The 10726-nt window shown below is 46.2% G+C and overlaps 3 protein-coding genes across 3 annotated transcripts; all 3 read right to left on the bottom strand.

Annotated features, from left to right (window-relative positions):
* Positions 1-5494: 5494 nt before the first annotated feature.
* Positions 5495-6337, bottom strand: LOC122404224. The gene has a single exon (XM_043408153.1). It carries the CDS (start codon positions 6335-6337, stop codon positions 5495-5497), a length of 843 nt encoding a protein of 280 aa, XP_043264088.1.
* Positions 6338-7119: 782 nt separating this feature from the next.
* Positions 7120-8286, bottom strand: LOC122404223. The gene has a single exon (XM_043408152.1). The coding sequence runs from the start codon at positions 8284-8286 to the stop codon at positions 7120-7122; it is 1167 nt and encodes a 388-aa protein (XP_043264087.1).
* A 273-nt stretch (positions 8287-8559) lies between these two features.
* On the bottom strand, positions 8560-9420 carry LOC122404222. The gene has a single exon (XM_043408151.1). The coding sequence runs from the start codon at positions 9418-9420 to the stop codon at positions 8560-8562; it is 861 nt and encodes a 286-aa protein (XP_043264086.1).
* Between the last annotated feature and the right edge of the window lie 1306 nt (positions 9421-10726).

Here is a 10726-nt window from a genome sequence, read left to right as displayed (position 1 = left end):
GTCACAGACATTGTTAAAAGTTTCAAACCAAGAAAAGGAAAAATTAAAAAACATTTTTATTATTGCACTAGTGTTGCCTTCGTAATTAATTTGAACCCGGATCGTTTGACAATGTTCGACGACCGATCGTCAAGCGCTCCGTTATCACTCGCCGGTACACCGAGTGCAGGGTTCTAACAGTACGCAGTGGGAATAAGTAGAGGGGATACGATATTTGCCTATATCGTGGACGAGTTCCGAGCTTGTATAGAGAAAATACTGTAATCGTCATTATATGGGAGCCGATCACGCTCAAAATCTAATCAGACCTTTAAACGAAAATATAAATCTTAAATGTAAAGTTTCATTGAAATTCATTTAGCTGTTTTGACTCAAGAAGAAACAAAAAAAATGTCTTTTTTCTTAATAGTCACAATATGATCAGGGGGTCCTAAAATGTGTATTTCCACTAAAAAAGAATTTTGGAAATTTTCGACATTTTTCTTTTATTACGATACCTACCTTATACCTTACATAGGTCGGAAAGTAAAAATGCTGGGGCAGTCGAGGCTTGGAATCCTATGCCGATTATCGCCAAGTCGTATTTCAGCTCTTTTACAAGAGCAAAAAGGAAAGGGTCACACTAGCGTTCTTTATCGATTTCCCGAAATTGTGCGAAATGCTGAGCTCACGTACACGCGGCTCGTGCGGCAGTGTATGTATGCTGTCCCCAGCACTCCGTTAGACGCTATGGAAGTTCGTCGTCACTATCGTCGATTTCGATGCACTCAATTATGCACGATCTGGCCACACTGTCGAGAACGAACAGTACCTTGAATCAACCAAATTTGGCCTAATAATAGACATATATATTGGCATTCGTATGCATACTATATTATCTTATATTGTCATTTATTTATATCGTTTTCTCTCTTTTTATTTCTCATTGCATATTTTTGATCTTCATGTAAGTTAGATTTCAATAGCATTCTTTCAACCTCAATATAAATATTTAATAATTACTTGTTCAATTATAAAATATGATCGTGTTAATTAAACGTTTTCTCTATAAATAAACAATATTGTTTAGTAACAGTAACATAGTTTAGTATTACAATATTGTTTATGTTAAGGTTTGTAATTACGTTTCACCAGATTAGAAGGAGGTGAATTGATAAGACGTATAATGCATTTATTTTTAAGAAACGAGACAAATAAAAATTGTTTGAGTCTCGTGCCAACCGTCATACAGACAAGACGTACTTGCGAGTTGTCGCGAGCGCCTGAGTGAAAGTGAGTGAGAGAGTGACAAATACAAACCAGCGTGGGCTTGTGCGCTCCAGCGCATGAGGAACCAAGTTTTAGAACAAACAGTGGCTTCTGAGTACAGCGGCCATGACATCACGAAAGATCCACAAATGAATACGGAACCAGAAAACTCAACTGCACCATTTCAATCAACCCGAAACACATACGCCTCAACGGTAACCAATGGAAACTTTCAGAAAAAGGACCAAGCGATAACAATAGATTCAATAGAAGAAACTTCGATTCATGATTATACAAACGCACTTGGAAAAATTATCAGTCTCGCCACTATCCGCTTCATTTCAAGAATTTCGAACAACAGAGTCTGCATTTACTTGGATTCCAAAGACACCGTCACCACGATAGTAAGCAATCATAGCCATATGACAATAAATAACAACACTGTGAACGTGAAACGATTAATTACTCCATCTCAGCGGATAATACTCTCTAATGTCTCGTCAACGATTTCTCATGACACGATTGAAGAAATTTTTAAACACAACAAAATCAGGATCACATTCAAAATAACCTTTTTGAGAGCCGGTATCCATGAACCTGGTTACACACACATACTAAGCTTCAGACGTCAATTATACGTACATCCTGAGGACACAAGCAGGATTCCCGAGTCTTTCCCGTAACATATGAGAATACAACATATAGAATCTTTTCCACAACCGACAAACTCATCTGTTTCCGCTGTAATCAAACAGGTCACGTAACTAAACAATGCCCGGAAAAAGACGAAGACAACACGTCCGCCGATAACATCGACTATCCTTCTCAATTATACACACAAACAGATCCAGAATCTACATCACAGGCAATAAGTATACCTACCACCACCACTACTCCACAGCCAGAAGAGGCAAAGCCGTTACTAGTAAACAGTATCTCGAACCCAGATAACAAAAGAGCACACACATTATCCACAGTCAGTCTAAAAGAAATCCTCATTACCGATACTATATCAAATCAAGACATATTAACGCAAGCTACCCCACATACTCAGGAAGTCCCATCAAATAGAAAAAAAGTACCAAATGTATCCAATTAGTAGATAAAATGACCAGTAAGATCGAAAATATGTTCGAACCAGCAAAATCCAAAATTAACGATCCCAAATCAAACTACCCACTGAACTATAATCAATTAATCATTCTCATGGAAAACGCACTTGGCGTTGAAACCCCCTATAGCATGGCATTAGACTTCACACAAAATATACCAGGTTTAATGGAGATGTTAACAGAAATCTATCCTCACCTGAAGGAAAGAAGCATAAAAAACAGAATCCACAGGTTAATAAAGAAACTCAAATACAAACTGGCTGAACTACTATTAACATCCTCAGGAAATTCATTAGTTAGTTGCACCCCGGCAACGTCAGATAACGAAACTGAAAATGAAACTGCTACACACATCGACCCACCATTCCCAACATAACACAAACCTCTAATTAACTTATTAAACCTACCCGTATACAAAATCAAATACCACTGAATTAAAACGCTCACAATTTTACAATGGAACTTGAACGTATTCTCCCTCCGACTAACATATCTACAACTTCTCCTGAAGAAATACCAACCAGACGTAATCTGCCTTCAAGAATCTCATCTCAAACCCAACCAAACAATTCGAATTAAGAATTTCAGTCCGTTTGTCCACAACAGGAATGTAGAAACCGCCAGCGGAGGAGTAGCCATTTTGATAAATAACTCCTTATATAGTGAGAAAATCCCAATCAATTCAAACATGGAAACAATTTCGACCAAAATATATTCATCCACGAAGATACACCTCTGTAACATATACAGGGTATTCGGCTACCTATAGAAAAAATTTTAATGAGCTACGTTCGCGCGGACGGTTGCGGCAGTCCAGTGCCAACCTGTCTTATGAAAATCCAGAAGGGCATATCAAAACTCGCCCGACGAGATTTTCATAGAGAAAGGGTGAATGCCAGTTCCAATACACAATGTTGTGAACAAAAATCACCCACGCGCGATTATACACGCCCCACGATTGTCCACAGTGTCCGCAAGTGTCCACAAATAATCCTTTCAGACACTAACCACTATGCAATTAAATAAACACGCACCGCGATTATGTTATTCGTGAGTGTCTATCACGATTCTTCCGAGTTACGAATAAACCTATTATTAATTTTAAAATACCTTTATCTTAAAAATGTAAAAAGGAATCGTAGGATAAATGAAATTTTCGCATCGATTTGCGTTCACGTCGAAGAATGTAACAACATTAGCAGCTGACTGTGCCATCGATCGACGAGGTTCAGAAAAACAAATGCCGAACAGGACAACGATTCTACGTCACTCGCCTCGCTTATCTCTCTCACACACACGCGCGCGCGCACACACACACATATGCACTCACACTCAGTGGAGACAAAGGGCAGCATCGGCACGTGTTCGGCCAGCTAGTGAGTCGTAAAAAAGTATCAGTCAAGCTAGTTCACGCGACACATTTTAGACATATTTAATACAGTTATGTATTAAGTAGCATGTAAGAAATACAGTGATATAAACAATCAGCGAATACTTATTAAATTCCTTTTTACATTTTTAAATTACAGTATATTTGAAAAATTAATTATTCGAAAGTAACTTGGAAGAATCGTGATGCACGTACACATAGACACTCACGAATAACATAATCGCGGTGCGTGTTTATTTAATTGCATAGTGGTTAGTGTCTGAAAAGATTATTTGTGGACACTTGCGGACACTGTGGACAATCGTGGGGTGTGTATAATCGCGTGTGGGTGATTTTTGTTAACAACATTGTTTGTTGGAACTGGCATTCACCCTTTCTCTGTGAATCGTACCGTCGTGGAGGTACTGGCCAGGTAGTCGCGTGAGTTTTCTTTTAAACTCTGAGGGGTTGTAAGGCCCTCTTAACCTTCGTGGTACGCGGGTTCCTAGCCGTCGCTCGCCAAATTAATCTTGAGCGACTGTTGAATTGCCGGATTGTTTCGAATCGAAATCCGGCTGTTCTCTTTAATGTCGAATCACGAGTTGTTGCTCACGAACCGCTTGAGCTGAGTTTTCGCGAAATGATGTTCGAACAACGAATGGTTCACGAGACGATTGAACTTTCTAAGCTGCGATTTCTTCGAAGATCGAATGACGAGTGTTCCCGAAACGATGGAACTGCAGATTTTCGACCGTTGTCTTCGAACCTTTTGCGACGAGTTAAAGATTTCGATCGTTGTTGTCTGAGATTTCAGCGACCAGTTAAAGAAGATTTCGACCGTTGTCTTCGAACTTTTAGCGACGGGTTAAAGATTTCGATCGTTGTTGTCTGAGGTTTCAGCGACGAGTGTCGAAATGTCCGGAGCCCGTTTTCTCCTCGGCTCGAACCCCCTCCGAGACGCGATTTTGGGGGTTCGTCAACCGATTCGCGTTGACCTTTTCCGTTTATCGATTGGCCATCGACTTGGGGGAGGAGGATCGATTTTCCTGCCCCGTTGACCAGGAAACTCCTCCCTCGCGCGATCGTGGAGGAGGAAGAGTCCCATCTCACCCTGGACGAGAGTGACCGAGGTTTCCTCCCCAAGTCGAAGGCCCCGTTAATTTTGCCGAGGAAAAAAACGGGAGTCCGAATTACGCCTAGCTACACGTGCGTTTCAGACGTTTTATGGCTGCATTGTTCCATGAGTTGGCGACGGTCGTTGTAGAGGCCACCCGCGGAACAATGCAGCCCTTCGTCGGTCAACTCGGGCCTTGCACTTTCGAAAAGCTAAAGTGCTTGAATGCTTTACGATGAAATTTGCCAGATGCGGAATGTTCGAAGACTTTTTCGACAAAGTCAAGGTTCCGCATCTGGCACCATAAACGAGCGGAAAACCCCGAGCTGACCGGACGGAACATGCTCCCCCCGTTGAACGCGGAAGGCGTTCAAGAGGTTGTATGGTGACCGATTCGTGTCACGGAGCTAAGATGATGCGATTGATTCGATTATGCGATTACGATAATTGCGGATTACGACCGCTAAACGACTGCTCAACGCTTTGAGCAGTTTCGATTTTTTGCCTATCGAACGCTGGGCCGGCTGCACGCTGCTGTGCCGGGGGCTGCTTGGTTGGTCCGCACGATGACCGCTCTGATTACCCCTTTTGGTCCGGTGTGCCTCCTCTCGAAACGGGCGAGGTGCTCCTGGAGCAGGTTGGACCGTTGTCCTACAACGGTGCGGGATGCGGTGATTGCGGATTACGACCGCTAGGCGACTGCTCAACGTTTTGAGCAGTTTCGATGTCGTCCGTTACTGGAAGCTGGGCCAGCTGCTTGACGCTGCGCCTGTAGCTGCCGTGGCTGGTCCGCACTGTCACCGCTCGTGTTACCCCGTCTGGCCCAGTGTGCATCCTTTCGATTCGGCCGAGGTGCCACTGGAGCGGAGGTAGGTGGTCGTCCTTCAAGACCACCAAGGATCCCTCTCGTAGATCGTGGGATCCCTTGACCCACTTTTGTCGTACGTTGAGCTGGTTCAGGTACTCTTTGTACCACCTGTTCCAGAAGTCGCGTTTTACCTTCTGGATATGTTGCCACTTCGACAGCCGGTTGACAGGTGTATTGCTGAAATCGGCCTCAGGTAGGCTCGTCAAAGAATTACCAATTAACAGGTGGGCTGGAGTCAATGCGGAAGGATCGGTAGGGTCGGCGGAAAGTGGAGTTAGCGGACGTGAATTTAGGATTCCTTCGATTTCGACAACCAAGGTATTGAACTCTTCGAACGTAAAGAGTTCTTCTCTAACCACGCGTTTTATGTGGTGTTTGAAAGACCGAACCGCGGCTTCCCATAGCCCTCCGAAGTTCGGTGAGAGGGCTGGGATGAAGTGCCACGATATTTGTTTGTCGATAAGCCATCGTTGTACCCCTTCGTCGGCGTTAAGTATCTGGTGGAATTTCGATAACTCATTGTCCGCACCGACGAAATTCGTTCCGTTGTCGGAGTAAATATTGCGGCAGAGTTCTCTTCTAGCTACGAATCGTTTTAAGGCAGCGATGAAGGTTTCGGTGGTCATGTCTCCCACTACCTCAAGGTGCACCGCCTTGGTTGCAAAACAAACAAATACCGCAACGTAAATTTTGACTCGATTTCGATTCCGGAATTTTTTCTCCTTTACGTAAAACGGACCGCAATAATCGATGCCGCAATTATCGAAGGGTCGGCTTTCGGAAACGCGTGCCGCAGGTAAGTTGCCCATGACGTACTTGGTTATTGGGGGGTCGACCCGAAAGCACCTGACGCACCGGCGTACGATTTTGCGTACGGTGTTTCTCCCATCCATAGGCCAATATTGCTGGCGGACGAGGCACAATGTCGTGTTAATCCCGGCGTGATGATTCTCGACATGTGCGTCTTGAATTATTAATTCCGTTATTGTGTTATTTTTTGGCAACAACACTGGGTGTTTTTGCTCATATGGCAAAGCCGAGTTCTGCAGCCGGCCGCCGACACGTAAGAGTCCCTTATCGTCCAGGAAGGGTCGTAGCGATAAGAGTCTGCTGGCCGATTGTAACTCTTTTCCCGTTTTAAGCTGTTGGATTTCTCTGGCGAAGACGGACGCTTGGGTGAGCTGCAAAATTCGTTCGTTCGCGTGGTGCAGCTCTTCGATCGTTAGTGGACCCCTGTTACTGTTATTCCTTTTGAAGCGCAGGCAGTACGCGACGATTCTGCGCAAACGCTTTATTGACGAGTACCGGTGCAAAATTTCTTCGGAATGACAAGTTTTAGTTACGAAGCACGTAAAGGGTCTCGCTTCAGGTACGTTTGACGTGATCGTATATTGCGAGGGCGGCCAATTCAATTCCGATTCGAGAAGCCACGTGGGTCCGTTGCGCCAAGTTGAATTGGTTCGAAATTGCCGCGCCGATTGTCCAAGGTGCAGGGTTCCTTGTTGATCCAGTTAAGAACGATGGTCGAGTCGGTCCAAAACATGATCTTGTCGAATGATCGCGCGAAATTTTGGAGAGCGGTCGTATGGAGATTTGCCAGCAACAGTGCTCCGCACAATTCGAGACGGGCGAGGCTAACGGGTTTTAACGGTGCAACGCGCGATTTTGCACATAGCAACTCGACTTTGATTTTTCCGGCTTCGTCTATGGTTCGTAGGTAGAGACACGCGCCGTACGCGCGTTCACTCGCATCGCAGTATCCGTGCAGCTCGGTTCTCATGGTTGCGCGCTGCGTTACGTGGCGCGGGAAGGCAATTTTGTCCAAGGTGCTGAACTCTTGCACGAAAACTGTCCATTCGGTGTGCAATTCATGGGATATCGATTCGTCCCAATTTAATTGCAGCCGCCAGAGTCCTTGGATCAAAATTTTTGCCTTGATGATTACCGGCAATAGCAGCCCTAACGGATCAAAGATTTTCGAAATAGTAGATAGGATTGTTCGTTTGGTTATTTTCGCGTCGGTTTGGAGGTCCACCGTATAGACTATTTCATCGTTGCGAGCGTCCCATGAAAGTCCCAAGGTTTTGATGGATGAGTCGCCGAAAAATTTTGGGTGGATTTGTTCCGTCGGTAATCCGGTTAACAATCGCGGGTCGTTCGATACCCACTGTCGAATATTCAATCCTCCGCGTTTTAGGAGGTCGATGACAGAGTCTCGTAAATGCAAGGCTTGCGCGTAAGTATTGGCTCCGGTTAGCAAGTCATCTACGTACAAATCTTGCGTTACCACCTTCGCCGCGATCGGGGCTCGCGAACTTTCGTCTTCGGCCAGCTGTTGTAGGTATCTGACCGCGAGATATGGAGCTGATGATAATCCGAATGTGGCTGTATTCAGCTCATGTGCCTTAATGCGTCCGTCGTCGTCGCGCCACAAGATTCGCTGATATCGACGATCCTCCGGACGGACGAGGAACTGCCGATACATTTCTTCTATGTCTCCGGTGAGAACATAGTTGTGCGTACGGAAACGCATGAGGAGGGCGAACAAATCGTCTTGGATGGTGGGCCCGGTCATGAGGACGTCGTTAAGCGAAAGTCCGCTACTCGATTTTGCCGAACCGTCGAATACGACTCGGACCTTAGTGGTGGTGCTCTATGATTTTACGACGGCATGATGCGGCAGGTAGAATCCGTCCGTATTGCTGGCCTCGTTTACCTCGCTCATGTGCCCGAGCTCTAAGTAATCTTCGATTACGGCCACGTATTCGCGTTTTAATTCCGCGTCGCGATTAAATTTCCGTTCGAGCGACAAATAACGAGTGAGAGCGCGCGATCGTGACTCTCCAAGCTAGGAATCCCTTCCGTTGAAGGGTAACGCGACGACATACCGTCCCGATTTATCGCGTTTAATATGATCCTTGAAATGATCTTCGCACTCCTGCTCTTCTGCCGATAAATGTCGGATGTGGGGACCCTCCTCTAACTCCCAGAATTTTTGTAAATCGAAATCCGGGGTAGCGAAGAATGTCCGGTGTTTCGTGCGCGCCGTTGCCATAGGGCCGCTCCCCCCGATGACCCATCCAAATTGGGTCTTCTGCAGAATCAGATCCGACTGATCATTGGAGGAGAGGTTCAGTTGACCTATGCTTAAGCTTGCCATCGTCGGTCCGGCGCTTATAAGCATGTCAACTGGAGCCGGGCGGTGAAATTGCGGATCGGCCAATTTCACGTTTTTCGGTATCGGAATTCTGGCGCGGTCGATTTGTTGATCCGGGATTCTATTAGCTATTCGCGGTACCGTGAAGAATTTCAGCGTCCGTTTGAAATTCGATGTCCGCGATTTTACCGTGGTCGTCAGAAGATTGTTCGTCGTCGTGTCTTCTTGATTTAAGACTTCGATCTTGACTGCGCATGTTTCCAGGGGAAGGTATAATTTCGCGGCGAGGGCTTCGGTCATGAAATTGGCGCTCAAGCACGTGTCTAAGAGCGTGCGACACTCGATCGCTCTGCGCTCCCTGTCATATACTTCGACCATAGCCGTTGCTAAGAGGCCGTGCGCTGGGAGATCGGTGGATGATGCGGCGACCGGTGATCCTTTCCCGTTTTGATCGTGGCGTTCCTTGTTTGTCACTGTTTCGATTCCGTCGATCCAGTGTATTTCGCGTCTTGATGTAATTTTGTATTGTGCCGCTGATTGCACACTTGGCATGTGCCACCGCGGCAATCCTCGCTTCTGTGACCCGGTCGTAAGCAATTCATGCACAGATCGGCCTTACGCGCGGCGTCGGTTCGATGGATGACCGACATTTCTAGGAACCGTTTGCAGGAATATTCTGCGTGTCCTTCTGAGTTGCAGATGCTGCACGATAAACCGGCGGTCGATCTCGGTGTTCTTCGTTGCGGGCGCGGTGACGGTGGCTGACGTTTTGAATAATTTTCGCGCTGGTCGAAATTCGCGCGCGGCGGTTCCCTTGTCGACGTTTTCGTAGCGTACATCTTTATTTTCTGGTATTGTGTCTTCGGAGAACGCGGGCGAAGATGGTACGGTCGCGATTGAGTCGGAGGCGGAATCGCGTCTCGATATGGGTTTTGTGTTGCGCGATTTGTCGGTTCAAATTCTTCCGTCTGATGTGACGCGTTATGCATGAATTTGATGAACTCCTCGAGTTTGGGAACTTCGGTGTCGGAGAGCGTGCGTTCCCAATTTCGTTTGGTTTCGTCGTCCATCTTCGAGACTATGATACTGGTAATCAAATCTTGTGCGATGTTTTCCCATGAACGACCGAGGGCTTGCAAGGATCGAATGTGCAATTGCACGTGATTTACTAGGTCGCGTACCGATTCGGACCTGTGATCGGGCATTGCTGGTGAATCGCGGAGCAGGGTCGCGTGACGTAGTACGAGTGCGCGTCGGTTGTCGTACATCTCGCTTAAGTGGGTCCACGCCGCTTCGTAGTTCTCGTTAGAAATGGTGAAAGCGCTGATTGCCGCTTCAGCCTTTCCGGATAACGACAACTGTAGATATTGCAATTTTTGTATTATGCTTAAGCCCGGTTGCAAATGGATAAGGTCGTTAAACGCGTCCTTGAATGTGAGCTATGATTCGATTCGTCCGTCGAATTTCGGTAGGCTCATCTTCGGCAAATGGACAGGCAGTGAGCACGACGACGTGGCTGTTGGGTTGCAGCTTCCGTTGCTGCAATTCGCGGTACCCGAATTTTCTCCCGCCTTTGAACAAACCGCGGCGCTCGCGAGTCGATTCAGCATCACGGTTGCTCTTGAGATCGCGTTATCGTAAATGTCGGTCGCGGCGTTTCTCTCAATTTCGGCTTCTTCGTAGTTGTCGATGTTGCCTAGCTCGTCTTGGACGCGATTGAAAGTTTCGAATTGTCCGTGAATGCGCATGAGTCGTTCGGACAATTTTACGCGTTCCGTCTCGCTGTCTTTGAAAGAGTCCAAGTAGTGCCCAAACATTGTCACTTGGCTCTTAAATGTGCGCCGTTTATTTTTTAACT

The sequence above is a fragment of the Colletes gigas genome, unplaced genomic scaffold (genome assembly GCF_013123115.1).
Source record: "Colletes gigas isolate AHSC1104 unplaced genomic scaffold, ASM1312311v1 Colletes_gigas_Sc00128, whole genome shotgun sequence".
In the NCBI taxonomy this organism is placed as follows: Eukaryota; Metazoa; Arthropoda; class Insecta; order Hymenoptera; family Colletidae; genus Colletes; species Colletes gigas.
The sequence above is the reverse complement of the archived record's forward strand: the minus strand, read 5'-3'. Positions and strand labels throughout refer to the sequence as shown.